Genomic DNA, 27,400 nt, shown 5'->3' with positions numbered 1-27,400 from the left:
GAGCAGAGTTGAGCTGGTTGGTCCGGCTAGGCTAGTATAGACAGCACACGGACCAATCGCGGCTTCTTTCTAAAAATAGTATATGACGTAAGTTATAAATAGAGCTCTTCATAAGGAAAGGGTGTGCATTGCAACTGCACTGTTGTGGCCACATGTACATGTACATGTACATATATCTCCATAACGCCCGCGTCACGCATCGTTCTTGTTATTCGAAGGAAGCATCAGCAAGCTGTCGATCGTTAGGCTTTGCTAGTTCAGTGCAGTTGCATATTAAAAAAGAACTAGGCCTATTTCTTCGTCTTGCTGCGATTTTCCGTTTTGTAAGTATATTCTCGCTGTGGGCGTTGTTCCATTTATTGCGCTGTGTTCCTTCCTCCATGGTCTGTGCAAAGGGGCAGCCCTCTGTTCACTTTGTACGGGGATTTTCATGTTTTCCTCCTTTTTGCTGCAATTTGATAAAAATAACGGAAACCTTTTCTGTACAGTTCGGGAGATATTCATTGTGCATAAACAGTGCAATTTTAGGCATACTTAACCCTAACCCCCCCTAGGGTGTATGTAAAATCATATTGAAATCGGAGGATTTGGGACTGTTAGGTTTAATGTTAAAGCCTGGTTAAGAGTTTAGTCAATTCAGATTTTCCCCATAGACTGCAACACTTTTTGCCCCATTGAGTTTCGAGTGTGAAATATTGAATAGCCACCAGCTGACCAATCATAGAGAAGAATCAAGACTCAGTGATGTCATCCCGTCCGCGAGAATTGCCAAGCGAATCAGTGAGTTACCGGAAAACAGTAACGACTTTGCTAGTGCCCTAGTCTCAAGCTCCATCAGATTTTGAATCTTTTTCTGTGGACATGATATTACCACATTGATGTATAATTCTTGCAAAATACAGGATAGGCTGTTAAAGCAGCTGTATGAGGGAAAAATACTGTTTGAAATTTCATTTTTGTTTATTTCAGGAAGAATTCCATACATAAACATCATAGATTTTTCCCTGTAGTAATGTCTTGGTCATCAGAAAGAAATAACATCCTAACAAGTCAAATTTAGCAAGGAATGTATTTAACCGTTTTCATAAAACCCCAGAATTTTCAGGCTAGTCTCTTAAAGTTTGTGCACAGGATGCCAAGTGTTATCGGGGTTTTTAACCCTTTTCGAAATGGATTGGACTTTTGTATGAAGTTCAAGTGATGTAAATGTATGGTTGTACATTTACAGTACATGTTGACACAGGGGCCTCATCATTGTACTTTTTGTGTGTTATTGCAGAGACTAGGTGGGTACATGTAAACTGCATAGAAAAAACCAAAGCGGAAGAATGTTTTATGCCTTACCATGAAAAATATCACGAGGCAGTCATTAGAATACGATATTTATTTCATGGAGTGACCGGCCCTAGTCTAGAATTTTGAATGGTTTGATTGAAAAATACTTTCGAAACCTGTGGATGTTGCTGTCAAATTTTCCAGCAGTCAAGCTACATGTATGAAAACATCAGGGTGACTCATTGCCGAGCTGTACATGTATTTATAACCACCGCAAGGTCATGGTTTGTTTGACTTCCTAATAAATACACTGTACTGTAGAAACGGATGACATCATTGTGGAATTCACAGGCTTGGGAAGACAGGTTTTTTTGTTCACCTGTAGTGTTGCACAACATCCTTGCCTGTTGTGCAATGTGTTCTGAGGAAGCTGACTCTGAAAAAGCTACTTGATTTTGATAATTCAAGTTAGTTTTTTTTATCCATTGCAAATACTTCCTGTTCACTGACAGAAGGAACTCGGAAGTTAGGTTTTTAGTGCCGCATTGCCAGAACACAACAAATGAACGAAGTTGAGTGCTATAGTTTCAGTTACAAATTGATTGCTGTGATGTTGGACATGATGTTTTAACACCTGAGGGACTCAAAGCAGCTGAGGTAAATCTAAGGGTACCATGCCTCTCTGAAGGTGGTTAAACAATATCCCACATCACAGCAGTCAGTAAATGTTTTGTCACATGCATGGCTTGAGTTCTTTGTAACAATTTTCTCAGCTGAAGGTCCCCAATTGTTTAACATTCAGTCCCTTGAAAGATGTATGACGCTCGACCTCAGTGTGTTGCCATATCGATTTGATTTTGTTGGTGGTGTGTTTTGCTCAAAATTATATTTAAAACCATTTTGGAGGAAAATCTGCTTGTGTCTTCAAGCTCAACAGACAAATTGATGTTAAGAAACGTATATGAAAAATGAACTTGAAATGAACTTTTAACAGATAAACTGCAGCATTCCGGCAGATGATGGTACATGTATCATAGTGCCTGTTGGCTGCTGCCAGTAAAATTTACTGTTATCTAGTGTATTGCAAGGAGCATCATTGTTTGGACTGTGGGATGGGTACTTGTCTATGATATGATACGATGTGATGTCCAGTTGTGAGGGGTGACATGGGTATTTTTCACCCAGACTTGATCGTTCTTGTCATTGAAAATGCAGTGTTCAAGACTGAAACAAATTATTGGTTGCATCACCTGCATGTCCAATGTAGTTGCTGCACCACGAACTGTTGTATCATGTGTACAAAGTCTAGGGATGGTATGTCACTTCATGATGCGCCCAAAACTATCCCGACGAAACCGACGAAACCAACTGTTGAATAGCCACCCCAGTTTGTTTTTTGTTGTATGTTATTATAACCCTGTGGATAGTTCTCTGCCGTGTGGGAAATTGAATTCTGGATGTTGTTGCTAGTCATTTGCATTATGTGGGCTTTATTCATTCTACACAAATGAATGGGTTTTGTGAAGTGATATTGACATTTCCAACGATCGAAGGGCTGAGGGTCAAAGGTTTTTTATTCGCTCAAGTCATGGCGTACAACAAATTTATTCCTACGTGTTAAATGGCCAATTACGTGACGTGTGGGTACATGCAATTTCATGTTATGTACATGTACATGTACATGAGCATTAGGGAACAGGGTAGAAGTTGTCCTAACAATAGCATCCACTCCATTTGTCATTCACATATTACCCTTGGTCACAAATTTCTACTAGTTTTTGGAATTTTTTATTCCTAGAAGCATGCACATATGTTTACTCTGTGTATACTCTGTTAATTACAGAGACAGTGACATTGTAGTTAAAATCATAATCATAGAAAGAAAACATCAATTACATACTGCAGTCCCACGATTTCAAGCAACGTTTATTTTTGCCAAAAATGTAGTTCATGCTAATGTATAACTAAAAAGTTACCAGTAAGTTTGGTCTCAGTGCTTATTTCTGCCATTCTTTTTACACATGGATGTGTTAAATACCTGTACATGTTTATTTAAAAATGCTTGGTTCAAACTGACGTGTACATGAGTTTAGGCTGAAAATGGATAACTATATCATTAAGAAGATTACAAAGAAAGCAAGCCAATACTTTTCCCTCAGTCATCAGGGTTGAAGTCTTCAAGCATTCAGAATGGAGTTTGGAGGCAAGTTTGTGTACATGAAGAAGCAGAGGAAGAGAGAAGAGGAGGAGAAAGACAAGGAAGAGATGGCCGATGATGAGAATGAGGAGATTACTGAGGAAGATTTGATCCTTGGACTCAAGACATGCTCTCCTCTCTCTGCTGATGATGGAAAGGTAAAGCCCCCTCCTCCCCCTTCCCCTGACCCCTCCCCCCACACACACTCACGTACATCCTTACATATGTAAACTTGTGGGATATTTCCTTTGTTGTATTTCCTCGTGTACAAAACTCCCACACAATACAGAAAAAAATTCAAATCACTGCCATTTCAACCAAATTCAGTTTCCTGGGTTGAAATTTCAACCGTATATCCCTTATATAAAACACTTCAATTTGCAACAAATGAATGGCACTTGAAAATTCCTCCTTTTTGAGTAAATTTGAAAAATCTATTTCGTGAAATTCTTGTGGGATACCACTTTAGTACCCCACAAGGATCAAAATGGCCTTGTGGGGTACCTTCCATTGTTCCGGTACCCCACAAGGCACCATGTACAAGTGCACAGTCGGTGGACAGTATTTCTCCCCATGGGAAGCCACAAATTTCTGCTAGCTTTGCTCATGTTCAAGTGTTACTCTCAAGCCAAGTCCAAATGACATGGCTATGACTAGAATATCACATGTTCCTATGGAAGTTGCCAGCTACATGCAGCAGCAGCTTGCATTTCTCATTGACACGTGCTGTTTTAATTTCCAGCCACTGCCAAGTAATGTTGTAACGTACATGTATGTTGAGAATACTTTGCATGCATTGACATATGTATTCTGGTCAGATTTGTGTGTGTGTTCTCTTTGCTATGTTTGATTTAGTCCGAATTCTGACCATTTTCAGCATTTTTCCCCCGAGTACATGTAATAGCATCCCAATTCAAGACACTGAAAAAAAACCCACCGTCTAGCACAATTGCTACTGTGAATGCTAAAGGTCAAGGGTTAATAAGCACAGTCCCAACAGAGTGTGGTCAGAATAGAGTTTCCCCGAGTTTTTTTTTGGGGGGGGGAAGTTGAGCAAAGTCAGACAGTGTTCAGGACTGGAATTCCGTAAATGTGTGAATCCCTTCACTGGTGGATATGTCGTGCAACAAATGCCGTGTGCACAGACTGGGAACGCGACATGAAAACAGTTCAAGTAGTAGACTCTGTTTGATTCTGATTGTCTCTGTCAAAAGAACTCGGGAGGATGAAATAAATGGAGTTGTATAACTCCACATTCAGAGAGGGGGCAGAAAAGCGATCATGTAGCAAATAGACCAATGTGGCTAGCATCCACTGTCCACATTAGCAGTAACTCCAGATCCATTGAAAAGATCTGAGTTTTGGTGTCATTCATACGCACAGTGCCTAGGACTACCAGTTTTTTCTGTTTTGATATCAATGCACTTTTGCTTGCTAACAGTTTGGATGACTGCTCATCTTCACAGAGCTTATGCACCTGTACAATGTGCAATTCCTGATTCACCTGTGAATTAAATCAGGAAGTACCGTAGAATCAATCCTGCTAATGGCTAAAGTTGCGATATGAAAGGAGTTGGAGGAAGAACTGAGAGGAGGAACTATTGGTCTCCATTATAATGAGCCACTTTGGGTTGTATTTGAACAATTGGGAATGAGCCAGTTTCGTATTTTAGAAGTACATGTCCCTGCACACAATAAAGTGCTTTGGTCAGAGATCATTTGAGAACATCAGTAAATGCATGTTAGGTCAGCCCCATCAGTATGGCGGTGTGTAAACTCACGTGGAGTTGCACTGAATATGTCTAAACTGGCATGACATCAGGTACTTCGTTCTCACATACATGCAGTCTTGGCTCTTTGAAATATAGAACTGGCTCATTGATGTCTCACTATTAAAAAAAGACGGCCATGTCACTGACAGAATCAATCACAGCACACCTGAGTGCGTTGATGTTATTTGCAACTGTCTGAGCAAAGCATGGGAGATGCAAAATTCACAAGCAGGAGCCTCCTGGAAAAACAAACAGTCGTCAGAAATATTGACGACAAAAGCATTTTTTTCTCTTTCTGTAACCGCTCCGAGTGGAACAAAAGAGGCTTTTTCTTTGGTACTCATCACTTACAGTAAGCGCATGTTTATAATAAAGATTAATGGCGCGATTGATGCGGAGTGCACTGAGTACGTGCAACGAATTTATTCCTTGATGTATGGTCTTTACTTACTCAAAGAACGCATGCAAGAACCCGCTTGGAAAACTTACAACCATCTGTCTTTCTTTTGCCACTTGGGGGTGCACTTCAGCTCAAGGGGAATAGTCTACTCTAACAAAGGCATGTCTGGGAAAGTGAATTGCTTTTCGAACATATTCTGTCAAGCATTGTTTTTCTCTCTCTGTAAACTGATAACTGCATAGATTTAATGAATTTAATTTTAGTAAAGTATCTATCCCATTTGTACATGTACGTTAGGTTTTATACATGTGTGTATTTAATGTTTGAATGGTGGCGTACCGGTAGGTGAATATTTTCAGAGTTGCAAATTTAAGAGGGATGAACGTACGTAGCAGGAACTGAATGTGAGTTGTTGATAGTAGATTTTTTTTACATAAATTTTCAGACATGCATGCTGGACATTTTGGATACAGCAGGACAGGAGGAGTACTCGTCAGTCAGAGAAATGGTGAGGACAAAAATTTCTATCTGATGGAACAAGGGGACATGTTTGAAGAAGTGCTGGAGGCATTGTTGGCTTGATTCCGATGTCTCACTGGGTTGAATGGAATTACGCAAACCATTTTATGGCGGGCAACAAGCATGCGATGTTTTACTCGAAGGTGTGTGCTGGGCCTTACTAAAATGACACCCGGCCTCCCTTTGTGTCGACACGGGTGCCCATACACCCAGTAGCCTAAACTTTGCAAGTTAGGAAGTTGCCAGTTCATATGACTATCAGCTAGATAGGATTCAGTCAGATATGTCCAGTATTCTTGAATTTGCCTTCTGATGCAGATTTTTTTGTTTGGTTTTGCAGTATGCTCGGAGTGGAGATTGCTTCATGATCGTGTATGCCATCGATGACCGGAAGTCATTTGAGGAGGCACTCAGAATCTACAAGTGGGCCTTGCGCTTGAGAAGTGTGGACAGACTCCCTTCGGTATGTATCTACCAAGAAATTCCTGCTGGTTTTGGCCTTTTGTTCTGTTCCGTCTGTTCCTTCTGTTTCCACTGCTAGAAATAAAGATAACATCAAGTTTAGTATTCTTAACAGACCGAAGTCTGTCTTTCCTTTTAATTTTAACTTGGTGAGCCAAAAAGGGGGGTGTTCTATGTACCCAAAGGGGTTTGTTGATGCCTGGCAACCACATCTATTAGGGGATAACAAACCGCGTGTCTGATTTATCCATCTGTATATGTACTTAAATATCAAAATCTGTTATGGACACTGTCCAAGAGTATAAAAACAATTAAAAACGGTCAGCATTTTTTTCAGATCTGTAGGAGTCGCATGGCGGCCCGCCAAGTTTTTGCTTGTCTTCCATCTTGTTTAACAAGTTGCCACCACGTTTTAAAATCTGGCCTCCGGGTTTACGATATGAGTTCTACACTATACGAGCACATTGACCTGAACAATTCATCTGATGCAACATTAGCTTTATGAGAAAACTGCCTAGATGTTCTAGAAATTCTTCAATTTTTACATGGGAAAAAGCAACCTCCAAATGTCAAAGAAAGCACAGAACCTTCACCTAAGGGAGGAGGCTATTGAAGGCACTGAACCTACCTCCGCCGTCCTGTTGATTTTTTTTTTTTGACTCTACTAGGTTTAAGATTTAGAACTTGGAGATGTGAAGTGTGGTTACTAAATGGGCAGACTCTTTTTCTGCCCCAGATTCTTTGTGGTAACAAAAGCGACCTGGCCGATGTAAGGGAGGTACCGACTGACGAAGCTGAGAAGTATGCCAGGGACAACAACATGGCATTCATGGAGACCTCGGCCAAGACTGGAGAGAATGTGAAGGAGGCATTCCAAGCCTTGATTCGCTGCACGCCGAGGACTGGTGTCAGTTACAAGGTAAGAGGCTGCAGGCCATAATCAGCAAACTTTGTGGCCTGACAGCTGACAACAGAAAAAATTTCATTTCTCATAAATGGTTTCAGATGCCATGCATCAGATGTCTGCATGATTTCTGCACCCCTAAGTCGTCACAGGGTTTGCGACAAGTTGCTTTGGAGCGGAATCTTAACCATGTTGGGTGAAATAAAAAAGTACGAAATGAAAAGATTGAGGACTATTAGAGGTTAACACAAGTTTTGTAAGCATGTCTGTTACTGTACAGTGTAGAATCTGACAGCTTCAGAAAGGTTTATAGCCCCCCAAAATACCTGACTAATTTCCCATCTTGCACTTGCACGTTCCTCTCACATCTGTGGACTCACTAAAATGCTACAAAGTACTATTTGACTGTTTTGAACACACCGAAATTTGCTTTGATCCCTGCCACTTCCTCAGGTGGTTGTTTTAGGAGCTGGCGGGGTGGGCAAGTCCTCCATCACCATCCGTTTCGTCAGCAATCAGTTTGTGACAGACTACGACCCGACCATAGAGGACACGTACATGAAGGAAGTTGTGGTGGATGGCATACCCGCCGAGATGCTGAAGGCTGAGGAAACTCAATCAGGTGAGCCAAGCTAAGTTTTTTAGCTTCACTGAGGTGCAGTCCCGATGGCTTGTCTGCATTGGGGGGGGCTATTAATTTTGCAGGGATAGGAAGACTGCTCCCCCCCTAAGGGGATGGGGCGTTCCATCATCTCCCACATTTTAGTGGTGAAAAACAAAACAAATGAAGATTTTGAAGTTTTGAACATTCAGCGGCCCAAGAACAGAACTAAAAGTGGCAAATTAATAGTGTGAAAAAATTTGGACGAATTCAGTGTACAGTTTCACTGTCCCTTGATGTAATGGGGTGGGTGGGCCCCCAGTGAAATGTGTTACAACGTGTGGATTATGTATGCCACTGCTAACATTGACTCCTTCTGTGAACAAGAGGATGTCCTATGGGACAGTCCCCATGGTACATAAACCCTGAAGTTCTCTCCACTGTTGGCAGGCCAGCTCAGTGTCGGTCCATCATAGGTCAATCTCATAGTTCAGCCTGCCTTTGCTGATGGCCAGAAGGGAGAACCTGTTGAAAAGCCATTTCTCTCTGCATGAGGGGCCATGCTTTGCTACAGGGAGTGAAATCAAACTAATGCTGAAAAGATCTTGGTGGTTTTCCTGATGTGTGGTGGTGCATTTTGTATCTTGCATCGTTTACATATCAATCTCAGTATTGCAGAGTAGATAATAAATGTACAAAGCCTTCTGTAGCTGTCCACTTCAATGTGTGACTGCTTTGATCTGGAATGGCCAACGTCTACTGTCATGGTTTGGATCTTTTTTTACAGCGCCCCCTCCCCCTCCCCCTCGGGTGAAGAAAGCAGGCAGTGTTTTGGGCTCCTTTTTCAACCGTCGAAGCGCGCACAGAAAGAATGTTCAGCACCAGCCAGCACAGCAGCAGTCGGCCCCACTCCCCCGAGTGCAGTCAAGGGCCCCGGCAGCCCACAATGCCAAGAAAAAGAAGATGGTGTACCGCAAGGCGGACTCTAACATTGTGCTGCTGCCCTTGGGCAACCTTGCCAACGAGCCCACGGTGGTGACCGGGGACCCGGTACTTTGCGGGTGAGTGTCGTAGGCAACTCACTGCCACCTCCCTATTAGCTCCGCCCTCTTTCAGGGAAGACGCAGCGAGTCAAGGCTTGGTGGAAACCAACCGTCAGTTCATAATTTGAATTTCAAATCATCTATTCATTATATTCACCAAAACACGACAGCAGTGGCTGACTTTCAAAAATTTACATACTTGCATACTGTCAATTTTTGTTTCGTGTGCCCATGATGAGCTACCCCATATTGATCCCTATGTCTTTTTCAGATTTCAGCAATTTGAAATTGATTCCGCATTGTGTTTCTATTGGGACATGGGGCTTGATAATGTGCCTTCAGTTTTGTCCTTTGGACTGAGCCGCGCAGTACCCTCCATGGTTGTGGCTTTAGAGCTAACCCTGCATTGTCATTTTGAAACTTGAAATATCATCGAACTGTAATTTTTTTCGAGGGTGTAGGTCTTGCTGTCTTGGTTGTCATAGCTGTTTGACGGCACAGAACATTTGGAAGTCGGCTGTGCGTAATGCTTTCCTGGTTAGCTGATGTCAAGGGTTTAATCGGTTTGACTTCAGTCAGATCTGATTAGATACTCATGAAGCTTTTATTTATTGTTGTGATTTGTTCAGTGAGTGCCAGTCAGTGCTTTCTCACATCTCCAAGCTGGATCACACTGAAGCAGAAGGAGACGGCACAAGAAAGTGGAAGTGGTAGGTATATCGGGCCGTGTAGAGTCGGTTGGGATTACAAACTTGTACTTCATGCCATAGGATGACATTGCCTTTTTAAGCGTGTAGACTGGAAATGTCAGTACAGTGTGTCATAGGTCATTTGGGATAATTAGTGGGTGTGGGAGAGGGATTTATTAGCATATGGGCATATGTTGTCTCATATAAACTGAACATGCTGAAGCCAACGAAGCATTGGATGTTCTTATCCCAAATGACAAATGGTGAGTAGTCTGTTTGAAATGTCAACTAGACAGATTCTTGTTAAAGTGCACTCCAATCTGCCATGCTTAAGTTTGTTAACCTTTGGTCAAATATGAATGCCCTCCAAAATATCTGATCATTTCTTTTGATGCACACTGAAATGACGCACATGACAGACTATTATCAGACAGAGATACATGTGTAGGCATTCATGAACTTGATGCACCCCAGCCGCCCCTGTCTTTTGACAAACACAAGCACCCTATTGGTGGAGGAAGTATGTGAAACCTGTGCACGAGCTTGGTGCTACTACAGTTGCAGCTTCTGATGTGGATATTACTCATGTATGCCATCCGTAACGACTTCCTTAAGAATTCTTTTTGACAATTGTCAAATATACCAGTACTTCCTTTTTTTTTCGTTTACAGTGAGTTTTGCAGTCGTGTCAATGAGGGACTGGATATCGTCGAAGAGGAGGTAAGGATTCTGCCTCCGATAAAGTCGGCGAAATCAGGCTAACAAATTTCTGCGAGCTGCATGGCTGTTGGAAAAGGTCCTTGTGGCAAGTGCTTTTCAAGGCTGGACTTGTCCAAATCAAAGCATTTGACAATAATTTACTGTCAGGATTAGTATTTGTGATCCATCTTTGTTGATGGCATGTGCTTAATGGTTAGAGTTTGCAACATCCAAATCTCAAGCTTGATTGGGAAGCTGCAACCAGTGGCTCCAGAATCCTGAATATTCCCACATGCTGCACTACACATACAATCTCTGTTTAACTAAGTTGACAAACACTCTCAAATGCGGGCAAGCTTTGAAAAATTAAAGAGGGGAATGCTCAGGTGAATTTTCACACAAAGACATAAAATTAATGAATGTATTAAGTAAAAAAAAAAAAAATTGCTGAAGGTGTGCAATTGTTTTTCTTCCATGCTTGCGAGCATGGCACAGGGTGCCATAAGCCTACAGTGCTTAACTCCATTTACCAAAGAACCTATCTGCCCCAACCCCCTTCCAGATTCCGAAAGAGAAGAGTGTGGACTACCTGCTGGAGGCAGCGCCAGAGAAGGCTGCCGAGGGCGATGCTGATGGAGCTAGCCAGCTCAAAGTCACTGGTACCTTGGTGTATTGCATTGATATCAGTGGATCCATGGCGGCCACTACCCAGATCTCAGCTCTGCAGTGTAAGTGCTCATTCTGTCCATATTCGTTGTATGCTCGTGCCAATGCTGCCGGTGGAAAGGTTTTTCTAAATCATTTGGTAGAGCAGTCTGGAGTGGTCCACATCTGTTGTGCATTTTGTAAGTTCTGACCGTTTGTGACTGCTGTGAGATTGCAAAAGCGGGCCGTTGGGTTGTTCAAAATATTTTGAAAGCTTTTGAAACCTAATGCACTTCTTGGAACATTATACAGCTGTGCAGTAGTTTTGTCAGGATGTCTTACACTTGACTAAAATTCCTTGCAGTGTTTGTTGAAATTGTCTGTAGGCCAGTTGCACATTACATGGTAATTGTCAAGAATTGTCTCAAGATTTGCCTGGCCTTGCGACCAAACAAAATTGAGGTTAGATAGTCCTTTTGCACATGCGGTTGTTCTGTAGCTGGAGTTTAATGTCTGATCTCTTTTGTTATTTCTCAGCTGAATGGATGGCATTGCAGGGACAAGGCCAGGGTGGTCCTATGTACGTGACGAGGCTGGAATGCATGAAAATGGCAGTCAAGAGGTAGGATACTAGATCTGTAGGTTAGTGCAGTGCAGGTTAAAACATTACAACATAGTTGAAATTCTGGGGAGTCATTCAGCCCAGCTTTCTTCACCCTTTATAGTGTGTGTCGTGTCATTTTTGTGTCGAGAGTGTCAATTTTTTTGTTTGCTGTGAGATGTGCAACATTGGCCCTTGTTAGCATGAGAAAAATACTGTGCACTTTTTACCATACCCGCACAATGGGTTTGTTAATATAGCTGTGAACATGCCAATGACATGGAATGATAATCGTCCTGAAATTTTTCCACTGGTATTAACCTCTTCACTATGGAGGACTGCTAGTGCCACACCTTTGTGTGAGAATTACTGCATACCACACATACAATCTATTCACCATGCAGCTGGTGGTTCAATGGGCCCAGCTGCTGGACAGAGCTTTGCATACTGGGCATACCACAGCCCAATAGTCGCGGTGAAAATAATACCGCCGTGAAGGGGTTAAGTACTGTGGTGCGCGGCTGTTGTTGCACGTGCCATCAGAGAAAAGTCTTCATTGTTGAGTCATGCACGAAGGTTTAACACTGCCGTCTGTTGTCGTTGTATCAGGAGTCTCGCATTTTATGTTTCATCAAGAACATTTGATGCTTACAGAATGCTGAAATGTGACTCATTTTAACCAGAAAGTGTAGTGCTAACGAGTGGAGTACGTGCAGGTGTTGGTTCATGTGCGGGTTCTCAAGCTAATGCTTTTTACACGCATGATTGTGCAAGCCGTATTCCAGACCTGCCAACTAGTACGATTTAGCCATATTTCCTAAGGGAAATTCTTGAAAATACTGCTATACATTTTCTCCCCCATAAAATACGGGTTTTGAGGATATTGACATACCTAAAAAAAATTGTAGTTCAACGGTTGCGTGTGCATGTTATGCCAGAAATATACAGCTTTGAATGTTTGCACATGTATGTGCGTACAGGATATGCACGCACATGTACAAATGTCGTGTGTAAACAGCATCCGGCAACCACCCGACATTGTGTTGTGATTGGCTACCCATGTAAAATCAATGTTCATGTTGCATTAGTGGGACTCTTTAAAGCTGCTTGTGAGCCAGTCGAAGAATTGACAGTTGATGTAGTGCATGTTTCATGGCCACTGTAAAGATGCGGCTTGAAATAAGGTTACTAATTTTTCTGCTTTCACCGCAATAGAGGGCCTCATGGCAACTGATGCGGGGCAAAGGAAATTGTGTCGTACATTATTGCACGGCTTTTACAGGTTCTAAGTGCATCGTTTTTTACAAGATTTCATACAATTTTTAGACATATACTCATTAACATGTTAATGTAACACCTGTAACGGGTCCGATTTGGATGCAATCTTTGACAAGACCGATCCTCAAGTTAAAAATCTGCGGAAATAAAGGATGGAGACATTAAATTTTTGCGGCCAGCCAGTGAGCAGACGACAAAATCCGTGCCAGGAAATTCCCATAGCCTGGACTTACAATGTGCATTTCAAGATTTCATATTTTGAAAATGTGATCAGTTCAGGTGAGAATAGAGCCATTTCACTCTTCAACCTCGATAATGCATTTCTCATGTGATTATATTATGCGTGAAGAAGTGTTTACACAATCTAGTCCGAGTTGCTCAGAACTATACCCAATCCAGGCAAATGGTCAAAACGATCACATGGAGGAATACGTCTGTGCTCATTTTTTGCAAAATAAGATTTTTAAATGAAAAATACGACACTTGAATTCTCAGAATACAGTTTTGTGATTCAAGAGGTTGGCAGGTCTGCGTATTCAATTCATACTCTATGGCTTAAACAGCGGTTCGTTGTTCATATTACTCCGCCCCTCCCCCCTACAGACAGCTAGAGCGCTATGAACTGGAGCACCCCGACAAGAAGATCATGCTGGTGACCTTCAGCCATGACGTGACGGTGTACGGCGACGGCAGCCAGGTACCGACCACCATCACGGGCCAGAAGCTGAAAGAGACAGCCGTCCTGCTGAGGGAGGGACAGGAGTTAGCGGCGCAGTTCAACGTGAGGCAGCTGAGTGAATCATCAAGGTGAGATGGAGATTGGGAACTGGTTGTGGGGGGGGAGGCGAGTTTGGTAGGATTGATTGTCACTATTGGAAGTTGAAATGCTACCCAGTCTTCCCCCTCCCCGTCCCAAACATAGTTTGACAAACTCAAGATGTTTGGATTTCAAAAAATTCTGTTGTGTTGTGAAGGTGAAAATGTATGTGTTTGAAACAAAGGTTTATTCATTAATATAGATTTAGTTTTAAATGTCTGTTCCATTTAGCATTCTTTGGTAGGAAGCAAGCTTCAAAAAATGGAAATGTGCCGTTGACATTAGCGAATAAAATTGCCGTTTTTTTCACACGTTTTAGATTATTAGATGAAAAAGAACCAGAGTATGAGAACGCATCATAAAAGGGGGATATTTTTAATGGAGGTTTGCTTGTTTTACTGCAACAGCTTTCTGAAGGCCAAAGTAGAAGGACTGAATGAGGGTGGTTCCACAGCCCTCGGCCCAGCCTTAGCCGTAAGCCTGGGACTCCTTGCCAAACAGCCGGGCTCGGAGATCGTGCTATGCACCGACGGCATGCCCAACGAGGGAGTGGGCTCGCTGCAGGGCAATCGCTACGACTCGGAGTTCTACAGTGAAGTGAGTGTTGCCTTGATGTGAGAGTGGAGATTGAACAATTTTGAAGATGAAAGAGATTTGGTCTGTATTGAAGAATGGTGTCAACTGTTAGAGACACAGTGTGTGCTCGTGACTGCTTGGTGTGAAGAACATGTGACTTTTTTTCATCTTAATGTACACAAGCCACTCTTCACCAGGACACAGGCTCACAGTGTCAGCAAGGGTTCATTTGTCTGTCATATGTCTCTGTGCCACTGTTGTGGAGGATGCTTGTGCACAGAATTCATTGTGATCCTCGGTGGTGAATCACTGTGTTTTTAATAACCGTCCTGAAAACTTGAGATGTTTGATGTTCCTGTCCCCAGGCGGGCCGCATTGCCGAAGAGCAGCAGACAACCATCTCCATCATCGGTATCCAGACCGACAACCACTGTGCCTTTGAGCAAGTCAGCAAGTGCGTCTCCATCTCGTCGGGGACAGTCAACATCCTGAACCCCCACGAACTGACCCGACAGATCCGCCAGCTGGGACAGGATAAGGTGGTGGCTACCAACGTGGAGGTCACCCTCATGCTCCACCCGACCCTGCAGTTTGACCCTGAGACCGAAGGAAAAGAGGTTAGTCTTAATGGTAGAGAGCATCTTGTTCTCAAAGGTTTTTGGACACTGACAGCAAGCAAATGTCTAGATATCAACAGCGTCAGAAATTTTTTGAATTTGTGCTCGGCCCACTAATGACATAAGTATGTTCCTTGGAGGGAATCTCTGTGGCATGCACAGTTCATAGAGTGAATATTGTTCATTGAGGGGAATATTTTAACTAGATTTGACAATCTGTGTACATTGCTTGCAGGCTGAGGGAAAGAGTAAGATTGTGAAGAACTATGGCAACGTTCAACAGTCTACTGACCTGACCTTTGGCTTCCAGCTGCGGCCAGAAATCAGTGACTCGGAACTGACCAAACTACCGTTCCAGGTAAGACTTACCCCCAACTATCATCCCATTTAAAAAAAAAAATCATGGTTGGTCGTGAAGGTTCCAAAAATTTGGAAATGACATCTTGAATGTTGTGTTTCTTCCGCTAATATTTTCTTGGGTTCCACAGGTCCAGATCAAGTACACCAAATCAGACGGACGTCGTTTCTTGCGTATTGTCACAGAGGAGCGAGAGACCACTACTGACAGAGACCAGATGGAACAGGCATGTACATGGAATGCTTTCCTGCTCAATGTACTCATTTTATGTTGGATGTTCTTTAGAGAAAGCGATATGTAGTCTCTTACACTTTTTGTTTCATACATATTCGAGGTATTCTATCACTTAAATAGTTGGAAACAGAAGTAAATGTTGAAAGAGTTAAACAAGAATCGATTTAATCAGAGTTGACTGAGGTCATCTTATAAAATAAAGTTTGCTAGGATTTCAAAAACATTGTCATTGTGTATATCCTTCTTGGTTCATTTTAATCTTGCGAGATCTCATCGAGTCACAAAGTCATGTATAATAATAGATTTACCTTGTTTGTATTACATAACAAGTATTTCCTTGTCACTCTTTGCAGAATTTGAATGCTGCTGTCACCTCCGTAGCTGCTATGCGTCAGGCAGCGCTGTACGCCGAGCAGAACCAGACTGAGAAAGCACGGCTTCACTTGTGAGTGACATTCATTACTCAGCTTTCTCAGGAACTGGTGCTTCTTCTTAAGATCAAGGGCCGACATGATTCATCCAGTTTTGCTTGGGCTGTAACCGGGAGCAGTACGTGTGTTTAATTGTGGAAAGTGACTGCTGCTAGCTGGGCAATGACCTCCAGAGGCACTGGTGTTACTTGCCGACTCTAGCCAGACACAGGAAAATTCAGAGGGGACCTCTTTTAACAAGTGTCAAAGCAATAACCCTTCAACTCTAAACTGGGACCTGATTTCCAGTGTTTTTTGGCCAGACCATCACAAGACCAATTCAAAGACCAGTCACTTGCAAGTAACAAGCTGACCAGTGATCAAGGAATACTTTTTGTTGCAGTTCATTTGAAAGGCTTGCAACTTGAATTCAGAGAGCAGGTCTTGTGCTGGTCTTGCGGTGGTCTTTAGGGAGGAGTGTCTACAGTGAAAATTTTCAGTTTGCAGTGGCTTCACATCTGGTGAGAGCCACTCAAACTTTGCATAAATGGCCCACTATTTTGACCTGTGATCAGACATTGCTCAGCAGGTAATGGCTGTGCTTAGCCAATTGCAATGCTGAGCAGATCTGCCAAATTTGAAATGGCTTGATTATGGCATTTTCAGGGAACTGAAATGGATGAATGGGCCTATTGAGAGGAGATAATATGATGTAAAGTGCAACACTTGAACACCGTGGGCACCTCGCTCTCAAACCTGAATTCAGACTGTCACAGAAAAGTCTTTGCTCACTTGTAGCCTTCCCTCAAGAGCCTGTCGTGAAGAGGGACGGGATACCGTTTTGCATGCGTATAATGCTATGGCACATGGCATGCAATGACTTATAGTGCTTGTGAGAGACAGAAATGTACTTTAGCACAGGTTTCATGGCAGCAGTGAGGCTGAAGTATGGCTGGTGTAAGTCACTTAGCTGTGGCTTAAAAGAGCCTATGTCAACGGAGAATGCACGAAGCAGCTAGCTGGTACTAGGGAGTTTCAATAGATATACCATTTTGAGCCGTACGTAGCCAAATTAGACGTGGCCAGTCTTCTAGCCAGTTAAGCTTTGCATTATTGTGTGCCAAGTCTGTACATTAGTTAACCCCCACAAACTGTGGCACTCTGTCCTTGAGTTTTTTTTTCCAGGCTGAAATGTTACCACTCACCGAGACTGTTCAATGTTTCTCTCCATTGTTAGGTACTCCAATTCCCGCTTCTTGACGCGACAAACCACCAGTGATGATCAGAGAGAATCTGCTGCCAATTACTTGGCTGCTGCATCAGACTTTGACGAAGTGCTGCAACAAAGGGTATAACCAGCAACCAGATTGGTTGTTCTGTGCTTGGTGTTATTCAGTCTCTCTCTGAAGTAGCCCTGGGGTGCTGGGATGTTCAACGTCAATCATATTCTTTTAAGCCTCCTTGCCAGCAAACACAGTACTGTAGCCCTACCTGCCAGGAACAGAAAGTCAGATCCTCGTGCTCCTGTATTTTAGTCAAGACCCCTTTCAGACCATCAAAACCGTACTTTAGCACTTGCTTTAGCACTGTGAATCTGGCCCATTTCTCCCCAGGCTGGAAATGTACAGGATGAATGCTCAAAAAATAGCTGAATACGGGTAGTTGTTGACAAATGATCTTTTGGTGTGTTTTAAAGACATGTCACAACCACCTAAGCGCAGCATTTTATGCAGAAATTTTTGGATTTTCAGATCAGGACGCCACTTTTGTTTTCAATTCTTGGTTGATTGACTTCATGAACTTATAATGAATAATTCAATATAAGGCTCAAACAAAGCTGTTGATTGGCTCTACCGGAAAGTCAGGGGGAAACAAAGAAAAACATAAGCTCTGCCGAACAAATGTCTAAGACCTTTTTTCTGCTAAAAGGAGGAATGCGAAGGTCTTTGAACCAAGACTGTGTTGTGTAAGGATGTGGACAAGTCAAGTTTGGTTTACAATTCATTTATAATCAGTATAAGGCACACTTCTTCAAAAAGCTTGGTGGGAGAGGTCTCTAGTTTAAGAATAAATGGCATTTATCACATTGAAGGTGACAAATGAAAGTCCATAATCCTTGGAAGTTGTTGTCACTGCTTGATACGGATAATAATGATGTATTCTGTTATTCTTTTTTAACAGGCAACTTCAGCCTTGTTAGGAGCCTCCTTAGATATGGCTCATACAAAAGTCAGCAAGTCCAAGAAAGCAAACCTTCAGGTAAGGTCAGCCACCGTGAGCCAAGCAAGACGAGGGTTAACAAGTCAAACACAGAGGTGTTGCCTGCTGATATTTGTCTCGCTAGTCGGGTCTAGATACAGAAAGTAAAGATAGATAGTAGAAAATATTCATGATAGACAGCAAAAGTCTCACTGACCCGTTGGCCATCATGTGTCTGTTGACATTTTAGCTATTTTACCAGATGTAGAGAGTTTACCAGATGTGCACGGAGTGATCCATGCATAGGTCAAAAACTCCCACAGAGTATGCCAGAAAGCTGGCCAACAGTACAGTGTTCATGCACCATATGAAATATTTGTGACTTTATATTCCTCAATATATTTGACATTTATCAAGAGGTGTTATGTTATTTTGGTTTCTCTTCAGGCCTTCAAGCCAGCCAAATCCAAGGGCAGTTTTGCAGCAAAGACCCGGTCGGTGCCCAAGTCCATCAGTGACCAGTATTATGGCATCAAGTCCGATGACATCATCAAGAAGAAATAAATGCGTGCATGTGTCATGGGAACCAGCTACTGGCATGCTTATACTAATAGGCTGTGTACCTGTGGTAGCACCATGCTCATGGGTGTTTACATTGTGTCATTTGGAAACAGCGATAGTTGTATAAATGGAAAGTTACAAACACTTGCCCTGGGGGGTAGCTTCGTTTAACATTTACATTTAAGTCTGAAATACATCACTGGGGTGAATTTGTGTGCAGCTGTAAGTCAGGGTTTCATAAGCGGACTAGCTTTTCCTGTTTAGTGACATGCATTGTCAGACGGACTGCTATGACGACCATTCCCCGTCACATTTGGACCCATTTGTCAGGTCAGGCTATTCTAATGAATTGTCGTTGCCATATTGTTCTCGTTGCCATGTGTAAGCCTTGTGATAATTCTGGCAGTTATCAAGATAGACGGGGAGTCACACTATGTGGATCTGTAGTTGCTGTGTACAGGAACCAGTGACACTAACAGGGATATGTGGATCTGCAGTTACTGGTTTGGGGAACCAGTGACACTATTGGCGATATGTGGATCTGCAGTTACTGGTTTGGGGAACCAGTGACACTATTGGCGATATGTGGATCTGCAGTTACTGGTTTGGGGAACCAGTGACACTATTGGCAGTATGTGGATCTGCAGTTACTGGTTTGGGGAACCAGTGACACTATTGGCCATATGTGGATCTGCAGTTAGTGTATAGGGGAAGTATATAGTGACGCTAACGGTGGCTAAAATGTTTGCCAAATATTTACAGAGTAAAATAAACATCTTTCAGTTGCAGAAAAAACATAAGCACAAAAGAAAAGAAGACCGAGTAAAAATTTGAACACTGTGACAAATTCTAAAGATTCACAACATAGAAACCATTCCTTATGTTTCTGCCCCAATCTTTGCCACACAGTGTAATTGTGCAAGTGTTTTCAGCTTTGGAGTAACTTTAAATAGTTTGAAATGGTTTAGTTCAGTACAAGCATGTGCAAAAGGGTTTTCTTGACAGAATGTGTCAAACATCATAGAGTTCATTTTTATGTGGATATAGAAAGGCATAAATTTTAAAATAATTTTTTTTTTTTTGAAAATATTTCATTTCATCTACCTTCAAATCAAAGATATAGATGTGCTTGTTTATATATGTATACAATTAGAATCAGTCTTTCATCTTTAGTTCAGTCAGTCTTGTATATCAGGACTGTGTAAGAAAGCATTTAATTATATCAGGCTGCGGCCTTGAATGTAATGACGCTATATCTTGGCCGTCACTGAGAGATTTTTAATTGGGCATCACCGGATTAAAAAGAAAAAGCCCTTAGTATACTGGCCTTGACTAAGGCTATTCACCTGTTTCTTAGCAAGCAAAAACAGCCACTGTTGTCACCTCCCCTTTCATGCCTAAACTGGCATAGTATCATGCAACTCATTGGCTACCCGCCTAACCACCATACATACACCTTGGTACATGTACCAACTGGGCTATTTACTGGCTTGTCTAGTCTTCTGACTGACCATGCTGGTCACACAATCAGTGTTTTTCTCTCTCTCAGCTTCAGACAATGGTAATTTAGTGCACAGGTTTGGACAGTTTCTTGCCACAGTAACGCAATTCAGTCATATTTACAACCCAGTCTGGTGGTGGCATGCCGTACCCCACAAAAGCATTCAAGCACAGCATTTTTGAGCTGGACCATGTTTTTAGTTTCAGTGAATACAGGTTAGCGTTTTCTCATAAGTGTAAGATGTAAACAGCTCAGTGGCGATGAGCACATGATGTCCTTTACCGGTATGTACAGTCTGGTTTTTTTTTAAATGACCAGTGGAAAACAGTCGTTTTCGGTCACATTACCCACAGTCACCTGCTCAGCTGATACAGAAAAGTCCTCATTTGGGAGGGGATTGCAGCTAACTTTCAATCCCAGCATGATGAATTTACATACAGAGGGATACCAGGTAATGATAGTTATTGTGCAAGTTCAGAACACCGTCATGTAACAGTACTTATGCACCTTTGTTGCTGCAAAATTGTGACACCATACTGGCATGGGTGTTGTATAAAACACGTCTGGACTCGCAGTGATCTGTGTACAAATAGTGAATGTTCACGAGTGGAGTGGTACGAATGATTTCATGAGGTGATGGAAATATTCTATTCCACGAGGCAAAGCTATGTAATGGAACAATTTCATCTCTCATTGAACAAAATCATTCTTACTATTGCAAGAATGTGAAACTTTATTTATACAATACCTGCATAAGTCCTCTTCTGTTCGGAAAAAAAAATTGAACGATCCTCATGTATTACATCCGTTTATTTGCAAAACAAATTTACATCTGAAGCACCACCCACTGGGAGTGTGGTTAGATTGCTCCCATTCCTGCATTATTTTCCTCTTTCTTTCTATGAATGAAATACATGTATTTCAAGGCAAGTGAACTGAAGTTCTGTGTAACCCGTTGACTAGAATAATTCAATGACGTGATCAACAATTCACCAATCAGACGACAGGGATTTTGCAGGTATTGCATAATAAACAGTGAGCCACCTTCTGTATTAGCTTTGTATTTGGCACAATCAGATGACCGCCAGTGACTTCAATGACCCGTGTAGACCGATCAAGGGCATTGTCAGTCCTGACTATTTATATGGGACCTGTTTGTTTCACATGGATGTGGATCGCCATCGGTAATCTGATGGTGATTCACTGATGCCAGAACCCACCTGATGGATAGTGTGAACCAGCTTTGGGATCCCTGATTGAGATCCAGTTCAGTGTGAAACAGGTCCATAATGTCTGTGTGGATATCCATGGTCACAAGCCCCCTTTTTGCATACTGAAAAAAAAGGACAGTATTAAGACGTGATTTACGTTTTAGGGGAGCAACAACTTTTTTTTATTATATTCAGAGAATGATAAATATAAGAAAAGGTTAACTGAAATTGATAGATACTGATGATAGTTGCACACTGGAAATCTAACATAAATTAAACGTTTTTATTTTCAATACTATACAAACTATATAACAACCATATATTCATAATACAGAAACATAGTAATGGAAATATACAAGAAGTGCCTACAAATGTGTAGACAAGTGTAAATGGTGAATAAAGTTCCAGATGTATGTATTTTGGTCTTTATTCCATCCTTTTGGATTTTGTATTTAATTCATGATTTTTTATTTCGTAAGTGGCGCTGGGTTGACAAGAACTATATCTCCTTGCTCACTGACCAGACATAGCACCATTTTCATTTCAAGCAGGACCTCCGACAATGAGAGATGTGTGATACAGGGAACAAAAAGTACAGTAAGGTGAAGCATGAACATCTTTGCTGCGTGTGATGAGAACTCTGAAAGTTCTGCATCCATCATCATACCTGTCAGAATGAGCCTGTTCAGTATTTCAAATATTACAAGGTCATTTGAGAGTGAGTGAAGCATGTAAGGTAACAACGGTCTGAACATATTCAGTGCTTGTGAGAAGACTGTATTCGTGTGTTGACCGCATGGATTTGAGAGTGACGTTAATTTTATTTTGGTATCCTGAGAGTAAAAATAATGGTGACAAAATAAAAGTGCATTACAAATTCATGCTAGCTTATATTTAGAACAGCTTCAACTTGGTGATAAATAGTATCGAAATGTTTTCACACCACATTTAAAAAACAAAGTGAAGTAGTACTCCAAATAGCCTGGCACCCCACTATCTACCAGATTACACTGAATATGAGACACTTTGGGGAACACAATCAAATAGGATCTGTTGGCCTCGTTAGGGCTGACCTTATGCATATGGATACATGTATTAATGCTCTCAAATGACCTGTGATGGGGCTCATCTTAAGCACATAATATCTGGATGCTGAACTCGCTCCATTCATGCTGTAGTGGAATTCCACCAAATTCCTTCATCCGTAATGTGTGAGGAGATGGGCATCGCAAGCTGGCTCATTCCATTCGTGAGGAACAGCTCAGGCAAAAGATCCTATCCCAATTTTCATCATAACTGAAGGAAAAGAAAGAAAAATGGCACAAAAATTCAGTGGTTAGATCCATGGAATCCCCAAAGATAGAGGAATACACATGGGGGGACTAAGTTCTTTTTGAAGACAAACTGTGGCTTAGAAGATCAACATTTTCTTCACACTTTTGCCTTCTTTTATAACAAAAAAAAAATCAGGGCCTTGGTTCATACTGTTGTTGTCATCACTTCATGAGGAAATCGTCTTTCTTTGAAGTGATACCAGACTCAAGTTTAAATACAAGTTTAACTCACTTGATTAGCGAGCACATGTTGCAGAAACCATTCTCACACTGGAGACAACGTCTCAAGCAGGCCGGGCACATTGGATCTTGGCAGGCGTAACAGCGGGCCACTGCCACAGGTGCCGTGGGCTTGTGGCAGGCACAACATCTCGATGGTGCTGCGTCTGCTGTGTGCAGGAGATGTGGGATATGTGTTTGAGTGGGATGGGCCATGGGGGGCACAGGTGTATGTACATGTGTAGGTTAGTCAACACAAACAAAACTGATCACCCATGAAAAGAATCAAAATTAGTGCTCCAGATTTCACTCTGCCCTGCAATGTACTGCAGTATGCTTGACTTCCCTTTGTTAGCCTGAAAAGTAAATGGAAATATAAATGTTTTTGTGACTGAACTTGAGTCCTTGTAGCTGGTTTTGAATTAGGAGGCATGTTGGGATCAAGGGCCAAAGGACTGTGTGAGCATTTTGCTATCTGATAGTGGCATTCTGTGGGGCTGACAAACTGTACATTCACACTTTTGCCTGGACTGACTGCACAGTGGCCCAATATCTGCATGTTAAAATCCATTTTACTAGGTCTTGTGTTGGCATCGAGATGGCAATGGTGTCCAACTATTGCACATGGCATTTTTTTCATGGGAAAGGGGATCTCTAAGTACCTGAACAAGTGGAAAACTCCACTCGTTATGCTTTTGGTTTTCAATTTCATAGATTTTCTGCATGAAAAAACACTGCTAGTGAATTAATAAATTATGCTATAAAGAAAAGATCAGATGGGAACCAGTCACAGGGAGTTTACACATACAGAGTGCCAAATGTTTTGGCAGGTACCTGCCTCTATATTGCCTCTTCAAAGAAAATATTTCCTTGGCTGCTCCAATATTTATGCTGAACAGCTCTGTGAAACAGGCCTCTGTACTGATGATGCCAGGGTTTCCATGTGCTTTCCCATAGTGTTCAGTGGACCATGGGCCCCACTGGCTTCTTAGGAAAGTGCTCATATAAAGACAGCGTGGCATCATCAGTACAGAGGACCATGGGATCCTGATGACTGTTGGCTTTGAGGAGACTGGACCATCCTCATTTGAAGAACACCTACATGGTCAAAATGGTGTTTTACAGGCAGGTTGAAGGAAATGTGCACAGAAAGACTCTTGGAAAGTAGTAATATGCAAACAAGGACTCAAAATTTCACTCACCTTCCTTCGACTTCGTTGCGACAGTCTTCCCAATGACGATCTGCCCATGCTCATCCAAGAAACACTGACCAGGCAACAGATCCATGTGGGGAGTGTTGCACCCATTGTCATGGCAACCATCTGCTTCTTTGCTGTCCATGCTACCGTTGTCAAGGTGATGGCCATCTGCAGCCTGAGCCTTGTTGAGTTCATTGGCTTGCCTCTGGGCTGCAAACATCATGGCCAGAGTTTTCTCTGTGAAGCGACAGTGGATACATTATTAGTTATCACACGCGTGCTATCAGACGAGCGTCTCCCGTATACCACTAGGCCAAAGGCCAAGTGCAATACAGGACACAGACGTACTACATTATTCCATGTTCCACTAGCATGAGTGTGATAACAAATTTATTATTACCTTCAAGCAAACTTGACGTGCAATAAAGATGGTAAAGGGGCCTTTGCACGCTTTATATAAAAAAAGAAGACCAACGGTATCATATGTGCAGACAGCAAAAACAGTAACACCGATGTACCAAAATACAGCAATTTTAGTGAAACTTTGTTTATCGAGAGTCCTTGTTAGGCACGCCATCCTGGAAACAGCCCCCAATAATTGAAAAGGACCGGGAAACATAATGTAAAGCGTGTACATGCATTTAAACATGTGAAAATCAGCACAGGCAACTGCGCCACTTGTGAATTTACAGTCTTGCAGATGTGCATTTGCTTTCAGTGTAAAAATGGCAGTGTGTTGAGATAGAACAGTGCCTTATGCAGGGTTTAACATGGAACGTAACTTTGCCAAAGCCTAAAAATATACCAACTTTTTAAAAAATGTAACAGGTACCTACTCCTGTGCACACAACATTTCACAGATTTTCTGTACACTAACACTATGTTAATGTGAAATTAGGCATACATGTACATGTATATATAAGAAAGACAAACTGGATGAAAACTGTACTTCATACTTGTATACATGTATGCTACTCTAGCCTATTAAATATTCCAAGTGATTGCATTACGAATGGACTAGTTTCAGCTTTAACCCTAACCGCCAAGCATATTGTTTGGCTTATACTACACAGTACTACAAAATACTAAGTAGTAGTCTGAGCCTGAAGCCTTGTACAAAGAAGAGTAAAGCCATACATTCATAGTGCCACAGCACTGTATGGTACATTGTCTTTTCTACTGTAACATATGGCTTCAGAGAACAATAACGTCATGTCTTCTTACAAGCAACAGGACTGAATACTACATTTTACTACAACTAGTAATTCGTAGTACTTTGTGGGGTTAGGGTTAAAGCTTGAAACACAATCTGGGTAGATATCATATGTATAATGCAGTTCACATTACAACTCAGCTGTATCGTTCCGTGGTTGACAACTCTGATGTCATTGTCAGGCCAAGTCTGAATTGGGTATTTGTTGCTGTGGTTTAAGTTTTGCAAGACAGTGCTGTCACTGCTGCGCACTACTGGTGCACATAATGGATATTCATACAGTGCACATATATCCACCATTACTGGTGCTTGAAGGTACTACATCATTAGTACCCCTGCTCACTGTGCCTGTGAACATTTTTAAACCAGTTTAGTTCTTTAGGGAGTAGACCTACATGTATACGGCTAATTTCGGTTATATCAAACACAACAACCATCTCTTCCCTAACAGGTACAAATTCATATCCGAAATGAGGCAAGTGGGAATGAAGTGACTTGCCCAAGGTCACAATATACAATGAGCTGGATTCGAACCCCAAGTTTGTTTCAAAAATTACTAGGGATGTAAAGTCAGCATGGTCAGAGATCACACACAAGACTAACTGATAGTGCAGTGCTAATATCGGGCAATCATGCTGATCGACTGATCACCCTCAACGTGCTCAGTACACCAAAGTTGTTAAAAATGTGCGATTAGAATCTTAAACTGTTAAACTTAGACCAATAGTTGAAAAGTGCTTTTTTATTTCTACCTCATCAAACTTTGGAGAAAAAATGAAATACAAAATCATACAGTAGATGGAAAAGAAGGACTTGCAGAACAACATGTGTCATATGCATACTATGCTCAGGATGCATAAATACATACTCTACACATTCTGAGCATAAATATGACGCACGTCATTCTACATGTCCTCGTTTTTTGTCTACGAAATCATACTGGGCATGCCCCATGGAAGAACAAAGATTAAGAAGGTCACCTGATCACAGACTGCTTTAGTGTGCATGAACGTCTAGGCATTTATTAGAATTAGAGGTCATTGCTGCACAGAGCAATTGTTTTCTTTCACAAAACACCACACACAATGATCTGTCATCATTTTCATGCATGTCTGTAACCTTAGGCGTTTGTAAGATTTGCACATAACCATAATCACTATCTGACAAGAGACATGTCTGACTAGCTCTACTAAGTGGAGCGTTAGTCTGTTAGTATTACTCTTTAACGATCCTGTCCAAAACCATCAGAGAGGAATACTAACGCTCCACTTCGTAGAGCTAATGTCTGACATATTTGATGAACAAAGTAGACACAAAAACAAACAAACAATAATAGGCCTACTTCAGCACTTATTAAATTTTGATACAAAACACTTCAAACTGCACACAGGCATGAAATTAAATGGATGGGCCTATTACTAACTTTACTGTCATTTATAGTTTATAAACTTCATGGCGATGGTGACATTGAAATGACAAGCTATCGGTTTGGTTGGGACATTTTTACCATAAACTTCTTTCATGTGTTTCTCTTTGTCCACTCCTTCTGCCACTTCCTTCAGCCCGACGTGAATTTTCATCTGATTTGGGAAAGACTCCCCAAAAGGACAAGTTCTTTTCAACATGTTTTACTTATGACAAAAATCTGCGGCCGAGTGTTCACATAAATAACGCGTCCGATCTGCATGAATTTGTTTACGTCCCGCGTTTAAACTTTAAAGGTCAGCACGCATGAGCCCCTTGTTCCCACAAACTACGAAGAAAAGCCACAATGTACATGTATAAGCATGTATTGTACAACCAGGAAGGTGAAAACGAGGTTAACTAAACTGCTTGCAAGTTTTGGCGCGAAAATGTTCGTTTGTA

General features: G+C 41.8%; 2 protein-coding genes across 4 annotated transcripts; one reads left to right on the top strand and one right to left on the bottom strand.

Annotated features, from left to right (window-relative positions):
* The first annotated feature begins 145 nt into the window (after positions 1-145).
* On the top strand, positions 146-21,986 carry LOC110987138 (circularly permutated Ras protein 1-like). Its single transcript, XM_022249604.2, has 20 exons — positions 146-323; positions 3,435-3,630; positions 6,090-6,152; positions 6,504-6,626; positions 7,362-7,544; positions 7,983-8,151; positions 8,918-9,191; positions 9,803-9,883; positions 10,534-10,582; positions 11,124-11,289; positions 11,744-11,828; positions 13,689-13,892; positions 14,310-14,499; positions 14,844-15,095; positions 15,331-15,453; positions 15,584-15,679; positions 16,041-16,132; positions 17,335-17,446; positions 18,279-18,356; positions 18,744-21,986. The coding sequence occupies exons 2-20, from the start codon at positions 3,466-3,468 to the stop codon at positions 18,858-18,860; spliced, it is 2,622 nt and encodes an 873-aa protein (XP_022105296.2). The 5' UTR covers positions 146-323; positions 3,435-3,465; the 3' UTR covers positions 18,861-21,986.
* Positions 21,722-27,304, bottom strand: LOC110987139 (uncharacterized). Of its 3 annotated transcripts, none has more exons than XM_022249605.2 (4): positions 27,042-27,304; positions 24,325-24,558; positions 23,136-23,292; positions 21,722-22,865 (listed from the first exon to the last, which is right to left on the bottom strand). In XM_022249605.2, the coding sequence occupies exons 1-4, from the start codon at positions 27,157-27,159 to the stop codon at positions 22,808-22,810; spliced, it is 567 nt and encodes a 188-aa protein (XP_022105297.1). In that variant the 5' UTR covers positions 27,160-27,304; the 3' UTR covers positions 21,722-22,807. The 3 variants fall into 3 exon arrangements, with proteins under 3 accessions (XP_022105297.1, XP_022105298.1, XP_086989571.1); XM_022249606.2 differs by having other exon boundaries at positions 23,136-23,289; XM_087133445.1 differs by having other exon boundaries at positions 23,136-23,283; positions 27,042-27,303.
* Between the last annotated feature and the right edge of the window lie 96 nt (positions 27,305-27,400).

Source organism: Acanthaster planci, linkage group LG01 (genome assembly GCF_054643075.1).
Source record: "Acanthaster planci isolate LZ-2023a linkage group LG01, COTS_SCS, whole genome shotgun sequence".
Lineage (NCBI taxonomy): Eukaryota > Metazoa > Echinodermata > Asteroidea > Valvatida > Acanthasteridae > Acanthaster > Acanthaster planci.
This window is presented reverse-complemented; position numbering and strand designations above follow the sequence as displayed.

Excerpts from the sequence above, each read along its gene's own strand:
- LOC110987138 (XM_022249604.2), top strand. The coding sequence starts at position 3,466 with ATGGAGTTTGGAGGCAAGTTTGTGTACATGAAGAAGCAGAGGAAGAGA. Across the intron at positions 10,583-11,123 it reads TGGATATCGTCGAAGAGGAG|ATTCCGAAAGAGAAGAGTGT; the intron begins GTAAGGATTCTG and ends ACCCCCTTCCAG. Across the intron at positions 11,829-13,688 it reads ATGAAAATGGCAGTCAAGAG|ACAGCTAGAGCGCTATGAAC; the intron begins GTAGGATACTAG and ends TCCCCCCTACAG.
- LOC110987139 (XM_022249605.2), bottom strand. The coding sequence starts at position 27,159 with ATGTTGAAAAGAACTTGTCCTTTTGGGGAGTCTTTCCCAAATCAGATG. Across the intron at positions 24,559-27,041 it reads ACACATGAAAGAAGTTTATG|AGAAAACTCTGGCCATGATG; the intron begins GTAAAAATGTCC and ends GTCGCTTCACAG. Across the intron at positions 23,293-24,324 it reads CGCAACGAAGTCGAAGGAAG|CAGACGCAGCACCATCGAGA; the intron begins GTGAGTGAAATT and ends TCCTGCACACAG.